The sequence below is a fragment of the Rhagoletis zephyria genome, unplaced genomic scaffold, assembly GCF_001687245.7.
Source record: "Rhagoletis zephyria isolate East Lansing unplaced genomic scaffold, Rhagoletis_zephyria_1.1 Rzeph_scaffold_05127, whole genome shotgun sequence".
Classification (NCBI taxonomy): domain Eukaryota; kingdom Metazoa; phylum Arthropoda; class Insecta; order Diptera; family Tephritidae; genus Rhagoletis; species Rhagoletis zephyria.
Genome location: NW_016162210.1, coordinates 3,666 through 26,967, shown reverse-complemented (window position 1 = coordinate 26,967; position 23,302 = coordinate 3,666). Strand labels below are relative to the sequence as shown.

The 23,302-nt window shown below is 33.6% G+C and overlaps 1 protein-coding gene across 1 annotated transcript in view; it reads left to right on the top strand.

Annotated features, from left to right (window-relative positions):
• Positions 1–1,532: 1,532 nt before the first annotated feature.
• Positions 1,533–23,302, top strand: part of LOC108371656 (serine-rich adhesin for platelets-like) — a gene marked incomplete at its 3' end in the record, with an annotated part of 25,432 nt that continues 3,662 nt past the window's right edge. The window contains exon 1 of the mRNA XM_017627253.1: positions 1,533–2,196. Coding sequence (XP_017482742.1) covers positions 2,149–2,196 — 48 coding nt within the window. The remainder of the gene's footprint in view (positions 2,197–23,302) is intronic.

The window sequence follows — 23,302 nt, the reverse complement described above, 5'->3', positions numbered from 1 at the left end:
CTGTATAGACCTCGTTAAATCGATACAATAAAGAGTTATGTAAGTTTTGTATGTACATAAGTATATGAAGAATACTCGCATAGGAAAACAATTACGTTATAATGTACTATAGAAAAGTAAAAGTTTACAATCATCGTTGATTGACGGTTATGTATGTTAATATGTATACCAACATACATACATACATACATAGATATGTACACGCAAATGTATCTGCTTATAATTTATTCATGCACTGTCTGTTATTATTAAAAAGTTAATGAGTTTTGTGGGTGTTATCCGAGCTGAGGCGGTGAACATTTCATATTTTTGTTTGTCTGTGCTGCGGATGAGTGATAGGTATACTTGTATGTATGTATGTACATATGTATGCATGCGCATGCGCACCTGTCCTACATTATGATGTTAACTTACGGCTGTATGTTTAGATGTAAGTAAGTATGTATGCCGTATCTGCATAGTATGTATGCACATTAGGGTGATCCAAAAATGAATGTGGGAATATGAATGCTCTCACATCCTAGGATTGTTCTAGACTGCAACAAAAAAATATTTTTCTATTCTTTATTTTGAAATCAAAAAAAAAATACTTAGAGGTCGCTCAAAACGCTCAAAGAGTTCCATGTATTTTATATGGAAAAAAATTTTCGTACAAATGGTATAGAATTTTTGAAAATCTATATTTTTCTATCGGAAAACTCCATTTATCAGAAGAATCCCAATAATAATGCCTGACTGTTTTTCATATTTTCATAGTAACTATATTTTATAGGTCCGCCTTGAAAATGCAATGGGGGCCCGATATTATTATCGCAAGTCTTCTGAAGAGAACTATAGTTTTCCCATCGAAAAATGTTGGTTTTCAAGAATTATAAGTATACCAGTTGTACGAAAAGTGGTTTTTCCCCCAAATAAAATACGTGGAAATCTTTGAGTGCTACTTTTTTATTTCTAAATAAAAAATAGGGATATATTCTTCGGTATAGAACAATACCCGGTGTTGAGAATATTAAAATTGAAACTTAAGTTTTTTTTGGACCACCCTAGCGAACCTATATGTATTTATTACATACATATGTATGTATTTTTTGAGATATTCACATGTAATAGGCGTGTAATCCGATCGCAAAATGATTGCAAGGTATCGATTAAAGCTATTTTTGATACCTATAATATTGTAATAGATACCTGAGACTTATCTACAAATACACGTAAGTGTGTAAGCAAATAGCTTTTATTTGAGTGCTTTGAGATTTAAGCGCTAATTGATTGATCGCCTGCTGTGGCTTAATGATGCTGCTTAATGGCGATTACACTGAATCTGGTAAATAAAAGAAAACCTTAAATGCATACTCAGATATGCATAGGGCACATTTATTATTCTTATTTTAAATATGTACATACATATTAATTTTTGTGCACTAGCTATGTAGCTAAGAATATGGGCAACAGCTAGATGTTGTCTGATATTTACTCAAAATTACTAACTTGTTTTAATTTTTGTTGTTTTCTCGCTTTTCTCCCACTCTTTTAGTGAACCAGTAAATAGAAAAAAACAACAAAGGCAACAGCAAACAGCAAGCAAGAGTCCAGCATCAACTTACCTTTCACGCCCGGCATATACACCAGCACATTTTGCCCGCAATTGGCTTACCCATCAACCGACCTACTTCCTTCCTTCATCCACAACGGCGGCTTCCTGCTGAATAATGCATTCGTACGATAACAGCAACAGTATGTCAGTTAAATTTTGTATCTCTTTGGCGTTATTGCCATTATGATTCACCGCGTGACGTGCCCGTGAATTATAAACAACGACAACGACGGCGACGACGAAGTGCATTTTTGTGTTTTTATTTCATTTTTTTTCGGACTCATTTGAATAACAAATTTGCGTTGCTAAAGAGTGCAGAAACGAAAGCAGCAGCAACAGTAGCAGCTGCTAGGGGCGCAGAAGAAGAAGTAGAGGAAAGGAGTTGTAGCGGAATTCAGTGGAACACCCCAGTGGTCGTTGGTCCACTGCAACGTGCAAGAGAAGGAGTCGCAGTAAAATCAGCTGCGACGACGCACAAGTTCCAGTCAAGTGCAGTAGAGGGGAATAAAAGCAGCCGCAGAAAGGCGCTGAGGAATTCTTATCGTGAGAACGTTATGGCATCACATTTAAGCTGGTTCGCGCATTTACTCTTCTTACTTCTGGTAAGTTAATGTAACTAACTGGTTTATGTTGATGCATTTTTTTATTTCGAAAAAAATCCACTTTTTCAATTGTGGAAGTTTACAGTCTCTGTTTGAAATCAATGATTTTGGGTGCATATATTATGGGACGTTTTTACTGACGATATGTTTTAACTTGCATTGAAATACTAAAGTTAAATGCATTCTGCTAATGTACTATAGTAGTCGAAGTATAGCGGTAGAACAAAATCGGATGCGATGAAATGTTGATGTTATATTTGTCCTTGCTAGTTTAGAGTCGACCTCCTGATAAAAATAAACTATCCTTTTTATCGCAAAAGAAGTATAATATTTCTCGAAACCTTTTATAGACTACTAACGTATGAGCAATCAAATCAAGTTCGCATCCTAAGTCTTTTGCTTCTATTGCAACGAAGCAAAGTTTTGGTTGTGACTACAATCTATATATTTATATGCTAACATAAATGTTGTGTCGTTTTTTTTTTGCAATTCTACCGAACCGATTTCAAAACCAAGAATATCATTGGAAATGTAATTTTCTGTAGTTGAGGAGAGTTTTTATGGTTTCAAAATTAATTGAAATTTACGGCCAAAATCGTCGTTTAAAAATTTCCGTATTTGTTTATAGTTGTTGTTGCAACCTCCAACTTCGTATTTGAGATTAAACTGAAGAAATAAACGATAACGATGAAGACAAAATAGGGAAGGCAAAATGAAGATAAAGACGAAAATGGAGACAATGGGAAATACATAAGAATTAGGGTAACTAAAAGAATAAGAAAGTTAATTGAAATTTTTCGATAGGAATCGAATTAAATTAAGGCTTAAAAATTATCGAAATTTGTCGAGTTATCCATATTTATTGAGTTACCGCAACGTATCGAATTATTTAACTTGACCAATGTTTATTGAGTTGTCGAAATTTATAGACACAGAAACTCAGTTGTCGATATTTACGGATAGTTATCGAGCTATGAAAATTTATGGGATTATCGAAATTTTTCAAGTTAAAGAAATTTATCAAGCTATCGATATTTATTTAATCATCATTATTTACAGACTTTATGAAATTTATCGTAATGTATCGAGTTCTTTCAATTTACAGAAATATGGTTAATTAGTGATCTACTGAAATTGGTCGAATTATCGAATCGATGTTTACGGAATTTTCAAAATATATCGATTTATCAAAATTTCAAGGTAATATAAGCTTATCGAGTTATCACTATTTATCGAATTTTATCGTGTTAACAGAGTGTAACAAGTTACCGAAATTTTTCCATAGCTTTCGAAAAATATGGAGCTGTCAAAATTAAAAATTTATAAAGGTATCTAAATATAAACACATTTTTGAGGTATAGAAATTCATCGAGCCCTCGAATTTCCCTGTTATCGAAATTAATTGAGTTATCAAATTTTGTTGAGTTATCGGATTTTAGTGTTTTCGAAATTTATCGAATTATCGATACGTATCAAATCACTGAAATTTATCGATAAACTGGAATGTATCGGGTTAATTCCAAGTCCTTCCGAAGACCTCCGAAGGCCTTCAAAGATATAAAAAATTGAAGTCGCGGTTTATTTAGTTCCAAAGCAGAAGATTTTTCAGTAAGTTACTTTGTCCTTTTTAGTGTAGCTACGTGTTATGTTAGAAAAGCTCTCCAAGACTCAAAAACTAGAAAATCGGTCGAATTTTGACAATAACTGGAACTAGTTTGTATGAATGTATGCCCACGAGCGCTGTTTTCAGCAGCACTGATTTAACCCTGTTGCAGGGACACTGATGCCACACGGCGTGTTTATTTTACCCTGAATTCGCAATGTATTCCAATAGGGCTTTAGAGCACGGTTGTGTCTTTTTTTTTTTAACAAGCAAAGCTGCCTCGGTGCGAAAACCATCATGTTTCAGCAGGGATTTTAGTTTTTGTGCCACCCTTTAATAAAATACATTTCTACAGATCAATGTTGAGGAACTCTTTTAAAACTATTGTCACTTTTCTAACAAGTTCTAGCAAATTAGCAACAAGTGCACTGCACTTTCTATGCCAAATATCAACACCTCTACCCATTTTCAACATGTTTGCAGCATTATCCGACATTACAGCAAAACAAATTGTGTTATAAAGAGTTTATCTGCCGTCTCCTGTTCACCCGATACGTCAAAAACTTCAAAAAAAAGTTGTATGCCATTAAAACTATGGAGCATAGTAACCACCTTTTTTTGGTACTGAGTGAGGTGATCCTCTTCTTTCACATACCTTATGTGTTTTTCGTTCTCCTTATCTAGCATTGTTGTGGAGAACGCATTTCTACCGGGCATTTTGTGTTCATAGGACGGTCTTAGTTTTTTGATTAACTCTCTGAAGGGTGGCGCATCTATTACGTGCAAAGATATGCTGCATCTGTAAAAAATCTTGCTACAAAAGAATTAAGTTCATCCTCCTGTTTAGAGCTTATTTTGTCAAAAAAAGTTTTCAGTGCCGCCGATGCTGCTTTTGGTGGTGTTTTAAAGTTTTGCGTCGTCGTTGATGAAGATGAAGCTTATCTTTTTGGCGTTTTTGGTTGGGACTATGTTGCACAGATGGCGTTGATTCAGTTGTTATAAAAACAATAATGTCGCTGGACGTATCCATGACAGAAAATCCAGAATTTTCTAGCTCTATAATTCGATTGCTTTCAAAGAGCTCTCGTTCATATGTTATTGTGTAATCATCATCTAAATAATCAATATTTTAGTTGCATCGTTTCCTAGAAAATAGCGATCGCCAAAATTAAGTTTTATGTCTATACGTATTTGCAGATACATATTGCACATACCGATGCTGTTTTAGTCTCTGTGGTGATATATTTCAGTATGTTTTTTTTTTTTTGCAAAACAGACACAGAGCTGTATATTTTTTCTATCATTTTGAACTTGAAAGTTCAGATCTTTCCAAATATTTCTTGGTGAAGCACCGACAGAACCCATTTTTGTTTAAATCAACTATTTTGCTGACAATCAGAGTTGCATTATATAATTTACAATTATTTACAATATTTTACAAGGACAGTGTAAAAAATTTTAAAATTTGTGTAATTGCACAACACTGCTTTAGATATATTATTTTATATACGCCAGCAGTATGTTGTGCACCATGCGGTATGCAGATATTTTTTTCCTTTTTCGCTTTTATAGGCAGCAAAATATGTCGAACAGCGAAGAAATAAGATGAGGTAAGCCAGTGAGTTGAATGAAAATACGTTGGTCTCGAATGAAAGCAGTCATGTAGTGCTGTATCAGGGTTGCGTGATTTTGAATTAGTCAAATCGCAAATCCATACATCAAAGTCATTTGGGAATTGAAAGTTGCATCGAATCCTTAACAAATTTTATGTGTGCTTTAGTTGTCGATTAAATGAAAATTAAAGTTTATTTTTGATTCGATTCGTGAACTAAAACGAAATCAAATTTATGCATGTTTTGATTCATCGAGCAAATCAATTTGATTCGTGATTTTTCAAGTACGGGTAAGTAATACTTTTTTATGAAACGCAAATACGATTTTAAAGTATTTTATAGCTTTCAGTTCTACGTAAAATGGCGCTTACCGAGTTTGTAATTAATTATTATATTTCCGGATTTTCGGGACTGCTTAGGCATCTTCGGGACTATTTCGGGATTTCCGAAACTACTTTGAGATTTTCGTGATTCTGGGGACTATATCGGCATCTTCGGAACTACTTCGGGATTTTTGGAACCACTTCGGGATTTTCGATACAACTTCGGGATTTATGGGATTCTCGCGACTACATCGGGGTTTTTGGGGATTTTTTGAGATTTAGGGATTTTGAGATTAGGGATTCTAGGGACGATTTGGATTTTTACGAAACTCAATATCCGTGCCCATAAGTATGTAAATAAATATATCGGTAAATATAACAATAAATATACCGAAAATATTATAAATAAATATTATAAATATAAATAATAAGGATAGTGTTGCTAAGTGAAAAAACTGCGCTATTGTGAATAGTTAATGGGAAAGTGGGGAGGGAAATGTGTGTATTCTTATATATATGATTTATATTTTAAATAAGCATACATATATATTACGCAAATACCGCGCACGATTATTCATTTACATCGGTATTTGTATCTAAATTCCGTTAACCTAATCACATGTTTCTTGCAAGATACCAACAGGGTTGCTTAAGTCGCTAAAGGGAAATTGTACCCGAGTTGAGCGTTCTTTTGTCGCTCGTTTACAAGAAAATGCACCAAGTATCGATAACTATATTGTATCGATAAATGTATCGATAAATATATCGATAACAATATTTATTTGTTTACTTTTGTCATTTATTGAACAAGAAAATTTACGACACATGACAGTGCTGATATTAAAAATGCAGGTCAATAGTTATAATTCAAAATAAAATAAGATGGTAAGTCTAGATAAGTTGAGAAAAATAATTATACATAACATTTCTATAATTGCTTTTATATCAATAAACTTATAGATAAATTTATAGATATCAAGATCGATAAATACAACTGAAATAGTCTCGAAAATGCCGGAATAGTCGCAAAAATCCCGAAGATTCCCGTGTAGTCCGGAGAATCCCGAAAATCCTGAAAATCTAGAAATAGCCGCGTAAATCAAAAAGTAGTTCGGAAAAACAACCGGCAATATTCGAAGTTGGAAAATACTTGAAAACCATGTTTGCGTTGCATAAAAATGTATCTCGACGAATCTATCACAAATAAATTTGAGTTTTTATTTGGAAGCGTGTCTGTTCAGTGCAACAATAGGCTCAAAGACCGGGTCTGTGTTAGGACAGAGAAGAAGAAAACAAATTTCGAGCAAACTCTGATATCTGAATCGATATGAAACTTGGATGCATAAGTATGTCGTATTACCATCGGCCATCGAAAAAGGACTTCAGGCAACGAATTTATAAAATCAGCCATAACAGGTGATCGGTTTTGAGCAGATTATGTCTACGCTTATATATTCGGATGACTGATTCGGTTCTTCCAAACCGTTTTCGTCGGTTTTTGGATATCTACAAGCGCTTTTTTTTGAAATCTGGACTTTGGCTTTTTTGATCGAACAAACTTTTTTTTCATGTCATACAAATCTTGGCCTCTCAATAAAAGTTTTAAGTTTTTCCAAGTTTTTAAGGCTTTTTGTAGTTTAAGGGAAGCCCCAAAATAGTTATTAATTTATATCCTAGGTTATTTGGAGAGGTACAGTATGCCATATTTCATTCCATAAATAAACCTTTGGCGCTTAAACGTTTTCTACGTATGCGACCGAGCTTCTTCTCCAATCCGTGTTCAAATGGAGAGATCTACACTTTTTACTCTATCTATGAAGAAGCTATTTATAGCAGAAGTACACTCGGAGGTTTACCATGTCAGTTCTCAGATCTAAGCTCTTATACACTCAGAAAAAAGTCCGCCAAATATATATCTCTCAACACATGATTTCGTAACTGTAACCAAATCATGTGTTAATACCAAACTATTTTCTCAGTGTAGCCTTAACGTGCAACCGTAATGCCAATCAATTAAAGCTCAATAGAAATCATTAAACCCTTGCTAAGGAAGTGTTTCTTCTATTAGATTAGAACTATCTAACAAATTTCTTAATGCCGAATGTAGATGCCACGGAAAAATATTAAAAGGCAGCCCCTAGGACAGGACAAACAATTTTTTTTTTTTTCGAAATCACCTTGCAAAATTGATTTAGATTCAGGGAATACGGCGAACTTTTAATGTGGCACGGTCNATTTTTTTTTTTTCGAAATCACCTTGCAAAATTGATTTAGATTCAGGGAGTACGGCGAACTTTTAATGTGGCACGGTCTAACGTACATACATACATAAGTACATGTATACATATGTATTTGCATTATTATAGAATTTTTCGATTTCATCTGCACGCAAGCTGCGAACAATTAATTAGACAAATTAATTAAGAGTACCTGTATTTTAAGATTGTGAGCTTCTCTAGCGAAATAAAGCAATTCATATAAGTACATACATATCTACATACAAGTAGCTGCAACTTTAATTGTCGCGAATTGGAAATTGACGGTTTTCTAAGAATTTTTGCTAATATGCGAATATGCTAATAACGGCTATAAATGCTTCATTAATTGTGGCCAATAATGCCGGCTGGATTTGTAAACTTTGACTTTCAACGGATGTTCGTGTAGCTCGTTTCATTTACTCGTATTTTGGATTATTTTTATCTAAGTATTAGCCGCTGTTGTTGGCATTGCATTACATTGTTGTACTGAGTGTTGCAATTTGAATTGATTGAGTTGCAATTACAAGCGCGAGCCGCCACTGCTGTTGCCACCATTTCGGCTTCTGCTGCTGCTACTGCCACTGCGTTGCTGCTGTTGTTACAAATATACTAACGACTCTTGCCAATTGATCTTACTGTTGTTGTTGCAGGCAGGTAGCAATGACGATAGTGGCTATTGCTGCTCACATAATTGGTTAATTGCATTTGCCATCGCAATGCAGTATAGAATAGTTGTCAGTGCATAGTAGAGCATTGTAGCTACGAGTATCCACAGCAGAAGTGACTGAGAAGTATTCGCTGGCACACACACAAACATACACACACACACAAGCGCGTGTGAATCGTTTTCTTGCTCGATAGATTGTACGCCAGTGCTCGCCAAAGTGGTGGTCCGCGGACCGGTGCCGGTCCGTAAGCCATAAGTCGCCGGTCCGCAAAGGGCGTCGCGAAATGGACAACGATTTTTTGATGTTTTATATTACTGTTTAATGAGGCTATATACAACTTGTATAATAAAAACAACTTAAATTTGTTAAACATTCATAAAAAATCGCTAATATCTGCTATCATTAAATGGTAATAGGTCATATATAGACACCCGGCTAATAAAGAAATTCATTTAAACAAATTTTAATACATATGTGAGATGATCGTAAACGAAAAATAATCAATAAAAAAAGGTACCGGTCCCCGACGTAATAGAAAAACTGCAGCCGGTCCGTCACACTCAAAAGTTTGACGAGCACTGTTGTACGCTATTGCAGCGGGCACTCAGTAAGTCAGTCAATTGGTTAGTTGGTTGATTAGTTGATAGTGCCAGCGAGTGAAGAGCCTTGCTGCGAATATTTTATTTTCATCTTTTATTACTACTTTGGTACTAATAACGTTTTTTGGTAATATTTTTAGTCTAAGTTACAGTTAAATTTCGTGCTGGACTGGACAATGCCTGCCGCATAATACTGCTATTGTTGTGTGTGTGTATGCATGCATGAGCTGCGCTGCTGTTATAGTACAAAGTCTCAATTTCAGTTACTATTTGAACGCTCATTAGGTAAAAATAATTGCACGCGATTGGGCGCATGCGCAACCCCTGCAAAGTTACGGCGCTAACTGCACTTATATCAATACTACTCGTGCACTATATATATGTACACGGGTACGTTAGACTGCATCACTGCCCATACAAAAAAAATCGCTACTGTGTTTCCATTGGAATTATAAAATCTTTTATGTCCATGAAAATATTTCGCAAAAATATTAAGATTTACGTGATCTGGACCGATTTAAAAATATCGAGAAACATTTATTTTGTTATGAATAAAAATAGTTTCTTAAAAATGTTTTTTTGAAAAAATCCCCTCAAATGACAAACCTTGAATAACTGAACTTAAACTCTTCCTATTTAGACTCGTGAAGTATCATTGGAAACGTATTTTCTCACTCTGTCTATTTCCTTGCTAATAAACTCATTCAAAGGATGAAAGAGAAAGTTGGGATGAACGAACGTAATTCAAAGTTGAATGAAGATGTGTTTTTTGCACAGAAATAAAAATAGTGGGAAAATACCTTTCTACTGACATCCCATAGGTCTAAATCAGATAGTTTTGGCCAAGTTATTCAAGTTTTTTGTAAATCAATCTTTAAAAAAAGTAAACAAAAACAGCATCAAAAATCTCATTATTACGATTCCGTTGAAAAGAATGTTAAATACTTTTATGCACGTCACGTAAATCTTAATATTTTTCCGAAATATTTTGGAGAACGTGTTCAAATATAATAAATTTTGTAATCCCGGTGGAAAAACCGCATTTTTTTTTGGTGATGCAGTCTAGTGTACATACATTGATCCGTGTATATTTCACTAGCGATCACAATACAGTTGCATCGCCGCGTCGCCAACGTAAGTATAGTGGCTGGCAGTGCATGCGCATGCATATTCGGTCACAGCACACTAACTAGTAGTTATTGTATTGTTGGTATATAATTTGTGAATTATTATTGCTCGCGATTCAAGCATTTAACCATTCAGTGGCGGAGTGCACGAGCATTAGCCAGCAGAAGTGACCAGAGTAGTCTAAAGGAAGCCAATACAAACTGGTCGAAAAAATGAAAATTGAAAAGCCAACTCCAACTAAAATACATACATATGTACATTAGGGCGGGCCATTTTTTTACTATGCGCGCATAGCATACAAGGATTATACGTCCAATTCTAAGTAAATTTTCCGTAGAAACGTATGCCAAATTGTAAAAATTGGTTTCTCAGAAAATGTGAAAATTTTCGCTGTTGCGCCCTTTGATGGAAGTTTTAAGTAAAAGATAAATGCATAAATAGATTTTTTCATGCCAAAAAATTCGCCAGCATGTTATTATACAAAATTTAAGTACTTATTTACGACACTACAGGAAAATGCTAAGAAATTTATTTTCGAAATTCGGAAAACCAAATATTTATTTTAGACCCATAGTTTTTTTTGGCAAATTTGCTTAGAATTACCGTAGAATCCTTTTTTTGCAACACGCTCATAAAGCCAAAATTATCCCATAAAAATTGATTCGCCCTAATTTACATACAAATATAAAGTGGGATATTACAACCTTTTCTATAGAAGCGTATGTACATATGTACATTCGAAGAGATAAGTACATACATACTTGCATGGCACAACATTCTAGTCGGCTTTAACATTGATTCGTTTACATTCGTAGCCTGTTGGTTTTTACGTCTAGGTGCCGAGAAATAGGGTTTCTCCAAAAATATATGTGAATATTTTTCCTTGAAATAATCATAAATGTAAGGGGTCCAATCTTCTGAACGATCGTAACGTAGCCTGGGCGATAAACTCATTACAAAAAAAATTTAATTTGTAAGTGCTAGTAGATAAATATTTGCGTTATGTTGCCGAAACAGAAAAAAGGATCTTTTTTAAAGGAATTATAACTGCTGATAAAAAGTGATTTTTTAGCAAAATTTTGGAAAGCAAATTTTCTTGATTCCATCACCATGATTCGCTGCAAAATACTTGTACGTCAAAAGTAAGAGTTTTTCAAAGCGAAGTTATGCTGCCAGTATGGTAGGGTGTGGGTAGGGTAAGGGTGTTTAGTTTTTTGAGCTCCTAGCAATGAACCGACCAATTTATTCTGTCTGAGTATAGTGTGTCATTCTGGAACGTTCGGATTTTTTCAATCGTATAGTAGTTATGTTCCACGCACTCATATCAGGCGACCTTTTGAATATTATGAGTTCTGTTTTTCTGAGATAAATCTTTACAATGCGTTACTAGACATGTCTAAAAAATTATTGAATATTTTCTCGATTTCGAAAAAGCCACACAGAGCATTGAACCAGATGCCTTTTAAGGATGCCTGTGATGATCCTCTTAGAGAGGTGAATTAGAAGCCTGTAGCTCCCAATAAGCTTTTGGCTTGGTGAAGTCCTGTGGTTCTTCGTCAATATTTCTCTGTTATTTCTACAAGTTATATTTTTCCTCATAGCCTTCCGTTTGAAAAATGCTCGGAAATTTCTATGAACCACTTCATAGTATCTCTGGGGAAAAGGATTACTGGTAGCTGAAATACTAGGTTTTCCATTGCTCTGGATGATAGAGCTTTCCATTGTCTCCACCAAAGTGCAAGTAAATAGGCTTTGATGACTGCTCTATGAGCAGGGGCAGTGTCTCGGAATCTTTGGGGAAGACTCCCAAGAACTTCCTGCTAGATGCTTACACACCCTTAGTGCCTTCGGAGCTTTGGATGTGGGCGTGTTCACATGAGTGGTCCACCTAAGTTTTGAGTCCAGATTAGATCTAGATACTTCAGACACTTTCACTTGTTTTTTTTTTATTAAATCAGAGAAATACTTCCCCTTAGTCTATAATATAAATCTCTCTCGATTGGACGGTTCGTAAACTTTCCAGCAAAAGTAACTAGCTTCAACGAATCACTACAACTTTTCAAAACGCATATGGCAACATTCTGCTCCAGCTGGCATTGCTGATGCATGTATGCTTGTGTGTAAAAGTCGTGCGCGCACAATTAAAAGCCAAAGTGGACAGCAAGTGTGTATAAGCTCACCGTTGAAGCTATCAATCGCACAACAAAGCTCACCCACAAAATGCTATTTAGTGCCGGTGTGTTCGTGTGTGTCGGTGACTGTTAGAGGGAGTACAGCGGGGACCAAGCGATACACACGTGCAGCAGCAACCATTCGCCGCTCTAACTGCTCCCATAATTTGCGCGCATGCCATTCACTTACCCCTTCAGTCATCTGGCAGCCATGCTGTAAACCTTTTGCTCGCAAAAAAAAACAGCGGTGAAGTCGAAAGTAATGTACCCAACCAACTCTAAAAAAATATTTTTCCAACCTTGGAGAAATTCATAGTTATCAAGTTGATAAATATCCAACATTATTCTCAAATTCGTCTCCAATATTGGGGACATTTTAGTTCCCAAGTTGATATCCAACACCATTCTCAAATTTATCTGTAACCTTGGACTGGAAGTTGAGATGAACTTGAAAAAAAAAAATTTCTTCACAAACTGATCTATTGTAATAATATATTTATTTAACTATTACAAAAGAATTAAAAAATAAAATAAAATTTAGAATTTGCTATGTCGTTTCAACAAAATAGGGAGACATTATTTTGGTAATTTAAATTAAGGATTTTAATGATATGTTTGAAGCTAATTAGAGAATAACATTGGAGTTCAAGTTGAAAATTAACCTTTTCCCAACTTGAGAAACAGTCCTATTTTAGTAGTAAAAAGAAAAACCCAACAAACATAAAAGTAATTATCCAATCTTTGAGAGATGTATAGTTCTCATGTTTATATCCAGCATGGTTCTCCAATTGTTTTTAAGCGTTGGAGAAGTTTATAATTCTCATGTTGATATCCAACATCATTTTCAATCCTTAGAGAATTTTCAAGAAATGTATAGTTCGCAAGTTGAAATCCAACATATTGAGCCGAAGTCACCAAAAAGATATAAATGATATTATTTTCAAAATTTTAGTTTAGAGTACCTGGTTGGAATTCAAGTTGATAACTAACTTTTTCTCAACTTGAGAAACAGTCCCATTTTCATACAATAAAAAATTTGCTTTATATTGAGAACGCTATGATTCTCCACTTGAGGTACTATTGAGAAAGAATATGCGAGATTTGAAAAATATTTAGCTTAAATAGCTCTCAAATTATCCTCAAGTTAGCTCAAATCTAAATGTTTATTGGGTCTGTTTCGCCACTGGAAATACATATAACAGTGTGGCAAATTCTATTTTTAGTGACAGGCCACACTCAAAGCGTCAACACTACGAGCGACTAGTAGTTGCTTGCCGATAGTTGTTAGTTAGCTAGCTGCCATGTCATGACGCTTTCGACGACCTAAAGGGGTTTGCCACTTACACTTACTAGTGCAAATTGCTGAAAAAGTTTTTTTTTTTTCTATTTTGTTTTTCGAATGCATGTATGTTTTATGCATATATGCACATACAGATGTTTGATTGTGAAGCAAAGGTGTTTCTCCTGTAATTTATTACATTATTCTCTTTATGAACGAAGTTTTACTTACTTACACGTAACACTAACCCACTGGGTAAGCGCACGTTTTATTATTTTCATTTCTTATTGTAATTTATATTTATTGTTGTTTTTGATGGCTCAACTCCTGATGTGCAATATTTCATGGTAACATTTGAAGATAAAATTTAGCTTCCAGATTTTGTAAAACATCGTCGCTAGTTGACGTTTTTCATCTACATGCATATGTAGGTATGTATGTAACTAAATGTTAAATTTAATAAAGTACGGAGTTTTATAACATAACTGCAAACGTTTTCATATACAGTAGTGGTAAAAACATATGTGGGCCTCTCTTATGCACTCATGTCTTCTACCAAGTTTGAGAACTACCGGTTCTATAGCTTTCGTAAAGAAGAAAGTTATTTAAAAATATTTTGTTTAAGTGATTTCTACATTTTTAATTGAATTTACGCTTGTGAAGTAATATCTGAAAAATTCTATGTAAATCGATACAGCGATGTATATGCCCTTTGATGTATTGAAAAATATGATGTACATTTCGATGCATGTGATCAAAGAAAATATCGATGTGTTTAGAATTAAAAGTTTTCTAACGAAATTGAAATAATTCAGTCGTACAAAATCGAGTTACCGAAAGTTATCATGTTAGAGGAATTTATCGATTCAAAGATATTTATAGCTATCGAAATTTGTCAAGTTATCGCAACGTACCCAATTATTCAAATCGATAAATTCTTATGGGGTTGTCGAAATTTCGTATACACAGAAAATTAATTGCTGAGATGTACGGATAGTTATGGAACTATAAACATTTATGGGATTATTGAAATTTGTCAAGTTAATGAAATTTATCAAGTTATCAATATTTATTGAATTATCATTATTTATAAAACTAGCGAAATTTATCGATCCAACGTAATGCATCGAGTTCTTTCAACTTATCGAGTTATCGATATTTAGTGATATACTCAAATTTCGATTTATTAAATTGAAGCTTTTTGAATTTTTAAAATACACATATCAAGTTATCGAAATATAAGTTTATCGAGTTATATAAGTCTAAGGAGTAAGCACTGCTTATCGAATTTTGTCGTGTTAACAGAGGGTAGCTTTGGAAAATTTGAAGATATAAAATTATTACTTATAGAGTATCCAAATTGTATCGAGTAATCGAGGACTCGAAATGCACAGTTATCGAAATTCATCGAATTTATCAAGAGTGATCGGATTTTAGTGTTTTTAGTTCATTGAGTTATCGATATGTATCAAATTATCTTAGTGAAAAAAGATTTTATGCATTTGCGAAAAACGCATTATTTTAAAAAGTGCAGCAACAAGGACAGGTTTTTCTTTTCTCTTTCGAAATTACCGAAACGATTATCTTAAATTGTTATATGATAATTGAAGGCGGTTTTGTTTTTTGCTTAAAAATTAACTTTTTCACTTAAACCTACCTCTGTTTACTTTTGACCCTGTCACATGAAAGCAAACAAACCGGCGAGGGTACGCTGGTTGCAGACGCACTTAACCAAAATAAGTCCGAACGCGCTCGTTACATTGCGCGACAGTCTTCATTTCAAAATAACGGTTTACCACGTTTCGATCCATTTTTTTTCTCAACAGAATATTTTAGAGAGTAAAATTTTGCATATGCGGTTTTATTTCTGTGTGAAAAAGTGGTGGAGAAGACTACTATTTTTGTATTTTTACCAACAATTTTATAAACATTTACCCTTAAAATTTTTTTTATTAGAAAGCCTATGCCCTTGAAGAGTTTTTAATAGCAATAAAATTGACGGTTAAATTGTCAAAATCGGTCAATTAGATTGTCTGAAATTGAATTTTGAAGTAAAAAGGACAAAAAAGAAGCTCTTGTCGATATATAAGAACAAATTTTTTTTTTGGACAAGCAAAGTTAGTTTTCATTGTCAATTGCTAAGAAAAAATACCATTGCTGATTGGCAATAAAATGCCACTTAATTGAAGTGGCCCGTTTCAGAAATTCTGACTCACATATATTTATTTCTATTTATTCCATTATATATTAATTTTTTTTCATATTTGTATTAAAAAATGTTGTTTTTCGGAATACCGTAGGTACAACGGACACTACCCTGTAGTCAAATGTACTAGTTGTAAACTACCTCACAACTAGTATGAACCGCATGCCCAACTAGTCAGCCAACTATCTTTTTTCCATGCAATCAACTGGTATTTTTAACAAGGGGATGTCCTACGAGATGGCAATTGTCAGATTTCGGTCAGAAATATACCANGACGAAATACACGCAAAGCAACAACACAAACTCGGCTATTTATCCGAGTTCAGCCAGGTCGGTTAAAACATACGCGACCTGAAGAGTAGTGTTGTTGAGCGAAAAAACTTATATTTTAAATAAGTATATATATTACGCAAATACCTCGCATAATTACTAATTTCTATTGTTTTTTGTTTTGTTTGTTTTGTCGCTCGCTTACAAAAAAATTCCGCTATTACACATTTTTATTTAGCAGTCTTAGATTTGCCAATAATTAGTGTTAAATTTTTTGAGTATTAATTAACAGGAAAAATAAATACATGAATATTTCAAACTTTCGAATATAAATTTAAATGATTTTTCCATTAAATGATATTAAAAGTAAAGGCTTTCAGGTACAATAATACTATATTTTTATCTTTTTTAATAACGAATACTTTAGTTCATTTTTGAGTGAACTAAGATAACAATAAACGTTTTCATTAAAATAAATTTAATTCACTAACTTTGCACATTTCAGTCCTTTCTTTTTAAATTTTTTAAAAGTAATAATTAATGTTTAAAATTTTAGATTTGGATAAGAATAAAATAAATAAATAATTCAATCAGTTATTAAATATTCGTAAGTTTTGTCTATACTTTGGCTTGTTGATTGATAAATAAAATTATTCAAATAATTAGAGTATAAGCTCCCATAAGCGGACACCGATGGTCACCTATTTTTTGTCCGCCTATGAGAGATGTCCGCTTATGGGAATTTCGTAAAAAATAAAATCAAAATTAAAACATAAAAAATTTATATTGCGGGTTTCTAAATTAAAATAATATTTATTCTTCAATAGACAAAAACAGGATGAATTAAGAATAAATCTAATTTATGGCGTTTTCTTTCCTACCGACAAATCTCATTGCCCACTTCGCTCAAGCCGCAAGAAGAGGGCAACGAAAAGGCAACACTTTTTCTAGAAAAGAAAATATCTTTGACTATGGACTATGTTCTTGTGTACATATACAAATGTAGAAGCGCTAGAGTCAACATCTGACTGAAAAAAAAAAACAAAATTGACCGCTTGTTAGAGTTTCGCGTCCGCTTATGGGAGATTTTTTTTTCATAACTGGACATTTTTGAGTGTCCGCTTCCGTTTATCGGAAAGTCCGTGTATGGGAGAGCATTTTGTATAGAAAAAAACCAAAAATTGTTCGTTCCCAAGAATGCGTCCGCTTATAGGAGATGTCCGCTTATTAGAGCGTCCGTCTATGAGAGCTTTCACTGTATATTAATTGTGTAATTAAAAAATGTCTAAATAATTGAAAATGATCAAAAATAACATGATGTAATTAAAATTAACGAGTTAATTAAAAAATTTTGTTTAATTAATAATCATTAGGAATATTAATCATTATTTAAAAGTATGGTTTAATTGCGAGTACGTACTTGCTTTAACGTTTACAATATACCCAAATGAAAGTTATAATATTTTGTGTACTCTATTGTATTAAACTGCCGAAGTCAAATAGAACAGGCCATGAATAAATCGTTTTGTACTTGGTACAAGTCTGGTCATTTTCGAACTAGTTCGGTTTTAGTCAGGAAATTCTAGTTGTTAACTAGTATTTTTCCTGACTAGTTTGGGGTTTCACTGCAGGGTATTTGTTTCATTTTATTCTTAATTTTTTATTCTTACTATCCTCTATTTGTGAAGAGTCTGCGCATGTCTATACTATGATTAAAATGCTTACTGTAACATTTTTTGACTTTAGTGGCTTCTTCGTAAGGCGGTGAATGTTTTTAAAAATTGTAAATCAAACGATCGACTACGAAAACCACAACAAATCTGGAAAACTTTTCAGAGGATGCGATGTCGTCTGGGACATTACAATATCCCAGTTTTTTTTAAATAATTTTATGGCCAATGCCAATCACGAATTTGCTACTTGTTTTACAAAATAAAATTTTATGTTTCCGGCTTTTGTTGCTCTTATTTTGACCATTGAATATTTGACTATGTAAATCTTTTGATGAAGTTGCATTTATTGATGAGAAAATCTAGTGACTTGACACCTTTACAAACTCTTGCAGCATAGAAATACTAAGCTTAATCAAAATATAATAATTTTTACCCTTAAATTAGACTTTATAAAATATTCACTTCATTGCATATGTTTTGACTGCCACTGTAGGTATGCACATACATACATATGTTTGTATATATTCATACTTTAAAACGAAAATATTCTCACTAAACACAATTTGCCTTATTTGTTCTGCTTATTGTTCTATTACTGCATGTTGTGTTCAATTTTAATTTTAATTTCAATATTCATGTTCAATACTTAATTGAGTAAAAGCGTAACAAAAGACTTAAGCAACGAACTTCAATAACCAGCTCATTAGGGTGGGGAACAAGTTAGTGTACTCACACGTACATATGTACGTAGCATAGACAATTGCAATAATGCTTTAAATATTACGATTCTTTTTGTATTTGTTTTTGTCAGGTGATGTATTTCGCAGAAAATCAATAAAAACAACCTCCATACTCAGTGCCACAAATACAAGTACTCGTATAAGCAGCTAATGTTGAAAGGAGTTTGTGTAGCCCATTAGTTGTGTTTTGTGCGCTACAACTAACTCGTTAATAGTGATGCTGTGAAAAGGTTTGTGCAAGTCTTTATGGAGTTTGAAAAATATTTTTTATTTTTTTTTTATGCACAGCAAGTAGTAATAAACTTCCTGCTTCTTTTCAAGACTTTGCAAATTATGAAATGCCATATTCTCAAGAAGTTCGATGAGAAAAAATATTTTACGGCTTGTAAATTAATTATATATGGTTAATAAAGCTACGGTGGTTGTTGCAAAATAGCAACTTTTTTTAAATTAATTAGTTTCGTTAGTTATGTATCTACTTAAATTGGTATCAGCTGCTATTAATATAAATATTTATGCATGTAGGCGACACAATACATATGTAGATTTGCTAATAAATAAATTCATTAGTTGATAAGTAGTTTCATTAATTAGGTGCTACTATATATATGCCATAATTGAGACGAATTTATGTAAAAGTGAGAAATTTCACACAGTTGGATGATGAAAAATTATGATTGGACTGCGCATGTTGGGTACTAATTCATTTTCATTAAAACATTTGCATTTGCATCAAGGCTATTGAATACATATTTGTAGTCAATGACCTGCTTGGCGAGTAAGTGATTAGAGGCTGTTGGGTCGACTGCGTACGTATACCTCGGAACATATATTTCCAGTGCTTTCTGACAAAATGTAACACACTTAAAGATCTATGATTTAGCTTAGGAAATCTGCTTACAAAGCTTCAAAGAACGATCGTCTGGCGCTGCTCTGGATGTACCGGTGGCATAGATTTGGTGCTTAATGTATTTTCAAAACCAAAAGATAATATACCATAATTGCCTTTGCTGAAAAGATACAACAAAGTTGAGTCTACTGAGAGTGATTTCTAGCTTAACCCTTGCACCTAGCATGCATCGTAGCATAGTTCGTAGATGTCCCCAACATGGGCGTAGCCAGGTAGGGGCAGGGGGGCCACTTCTCGAGGCACAAACTGCTTCCTGAGGTTGGAATACATGACCCTATTTCAGGGACGGTAATAGTTATAAGTAAAATAATTTAAATAAACATTTAATCATTATTTTATGATTTTTATTTTCCATCTCAAATAATGGTTATTTTATGATTCTTATTTTTTCGCTCAGAGATAATCATTATTTTTGAGTTTTATTTGTCCTCTTAAAAATAATGAGTATTTATAAAGTTGAAAAGGCCAAAAAGACGCAAAGTATCAATAATTACTTTTGAGTGAAAAATTAAAACTCAAATATTAATTATNGGGTATAGTTAAAATTGTTTTACGACGATTTCAACTTGTTGATTTTTATGGTTAAAATTTCAAATATATTGAATATTTCCTGTCCCTGCCTTGTTTACATTAAATGCAGGCCCTTTTTTGTTCTTTGGCCCCTCCAACGCAAGTGCGGTATATGTACTCGTAGTATGGCCCAATTGCTGCTTCCTATACTCGTTGTGTATTCGGACCAACAAACGAGCTTTCCCGCCAAGATTTGGAAAGAATTTTATGTCCAATATAAATTCATCACTGCAGCGTAAGTTTTAAATAATGCCCTTAAAATGGCTTAAGAAACTTTATCGAAATGTGAAAATGAAATTGTATTCGGAAATTTTTGCATGCAATGTTCTTTGACAGTGCTCATTGTTTGAGTTATAGCGCAAAATAGTAGCATAGTCGATCTTACGGAGTACGGGAGTATGAATGACAAAATAGTAGTAAAAAGCTCCTATCGTACTACTTTCGGCAGCACTGGTTTGCTTAGATCAGTTCTAGAGCATACTGTAACCTAGTAAGAGTATTGTGGAATAACAAAGTTATTCAGCTCATTGTGGCACAGTTTAAATCAGAAAAAAGTTTAATGAAATAATAGAACAAATTCTATTTAGTATTGTGGAACGCTTGTTCAGGAGTGCTACCGTGGTGGTCTGCAATTTTATTGTTCAAATAAAAAAATTTCAAATACCAATTCAAATAATTAAAAGCAATTTAATTAATGGGAGAGAAAGCTGAATTAAAACAATGGCTTATTTTAAACAGAACTTAAATTTGCAATAAAAAATGCATACCAACCCTATCTTCCACACTGATCACTTGTCTGTCGTTTCAATTAAAAACAACGACATCAGATATTTGGTAGGATAAGGAAGCCACAACCAAAATAAAACCTTGCATAAGCGAATACATAAATCGTAGCCGTATTCGGTGCATTGCTAAAAGAACTGACTTAAAACAAGTCACAAAATGATAATACCAATAAACTGCTTCCACGATTAAAAATAACGAAATTGCTGATATAAATGGTACCGAATGGAAATTAACAGAACACGGCAGTCAGCAGAACTTCCGAAATGTTTGTTAAGCCATTCTGACAAATTTAATTGCAAAATGCGCCGAATCGAAAGCTGCATGTCAAATTGTCAACAAGCCATCAGTAAATATGTATATCCGTATGTATCATACACTTTTGTATATACGCAGGTATGCAAGTAAATAAATAATATGGGTGTATGCATATCAGCGCAATCGACAACTAAATAACCAATAGTGGACTGCTGAAGCTTGTTCGAGTTGTTGTTGAAATAACAGCTCTTGAATGCAAATAAACTAATAAGTACACAGATACACATATGCATGTGTGGATTTGTAATTATGCATAGGTACTTATGTGTTTACTTAGCCTCTGTGCGGGCGGTAAACTGAGCTGAATTGGAAACTAGTTTAACATATCCACACACACGAACGTGTTAACGAGTGCTTAAGTACCTAAGTACGCACACATGCTGGCCTGTATTTAAGTGTCTATCGCTGATCGTGGTTGCGGCTAATTAAAAATCATTTGTTTGCCACACTGCTGCTGCACTTACTTAGTATAATTCCAGTGAATACTCGCGCGAGCGCACCTCAACTTTTTACAATTAAAATCGGTGAATACATACACATATCATATCTACATTTGCAAGAGTTCGATCAAGAAAAGAAATTGAAAAAATGGGTTACATACATTGTTTTTTAATAAAAACAAACCAAAATCCTCCCGGTCGGAACTAAATAAGTAGGCAGTTCCGAAAATTAGATAAATAAAACAGAGTTGGACAATGGACTTTTTTGACTTGTTCCAAGAACATCGCCATGTTAACAGAAGAAGCCCAAGAAAAAGGAAATAATTTCAACAACCTGTAGTTAATAAAATGCCTTTAAAGCTATTGATTTTCCTACAGGGTATTTCTACATTCCTACATACATATGTACATAAGTAAAGCAAAAACATTATATCATTTGCAAATCACTTCAGTACTGTTACTATTGTATATAAGGACGAATAATGATTGTGAGTAAGCTACAAGAAATGGTGTAAAAAATGGCGTTAATGACTTGATTGGCATTTATGAGGTGTCAATATAAATACGTGGGCGGCAGCCCTGGACAGACAAAAATAAAAGGGGCTAGTGTTACAATCTTTATTGTATGTACATATGTATGTAGAAAAGTCTTGTACTACGTAGTTAGACAGGGCATCCGAGGCTTCGCTGTGATTTACATACTTATGTGAACATTATTGTTAATTTTTACGTATATATATGACAAAAACGAAGCCACGTTACAACTTACAGAGTCCGTACTAATAGGAAAATTAAATCCATGCATGCTATTCATTTATGAAAACTGATTTCAAATATAAACTGTTATTAAATACCAAAAAGAAAAAAAATACGGAACTCGGAAAACTTCTTGCCGTCTAAAGTGATTTTTTGATTGGAAAATTTGAGTTTAGCATTTTCACCAATGATGACAATAATAATTTGATCATTTATTTATGCTCATGATGATTTTGTGGTCATTAGGAGACGTACAAACACATCTTCCAATGCCATCTTGCAGAACTGGCACCGAAACTACGTGAGACCTCTCTTCACGGAAGAAACGGCTGCATGGCATTTAGATGGAATGTGGCACTCGGATCGCTTATAACTATGATTAACATTTGGAATATTTTTTGATTTTTGAAATTAAATTTTGGGCATTTTAATGCCATGCGGGTTAACTAGTTATTTCTGTTTCCTGAAAAGGTGCGTTGATTTTGCTGTATATTTTATTGAAGAAATAAATATATCGAGCCCTAACCGCCGAAAATACAAAGCGAAGTTTCTTTGAAAATATTTTTTTTTTTTATGAAGAAATGTTCATAGAGTATCAAGATGCATTTTTGCATAAAAAAAAATTAGAAAAAAACTTCGCTTATCTACATACGTGTTTTTGTCGGTTAGGGCTCGATATATACGATCATTTTTTGAGAGCTTCAAGCTGATTTAAGAAATTTTAATAGAAGAAAATACTTTTTTTAATTTCTTGTGCGTCATTCTATATGAATTTTTGAGTTTTTCTTGAGAGCTGCA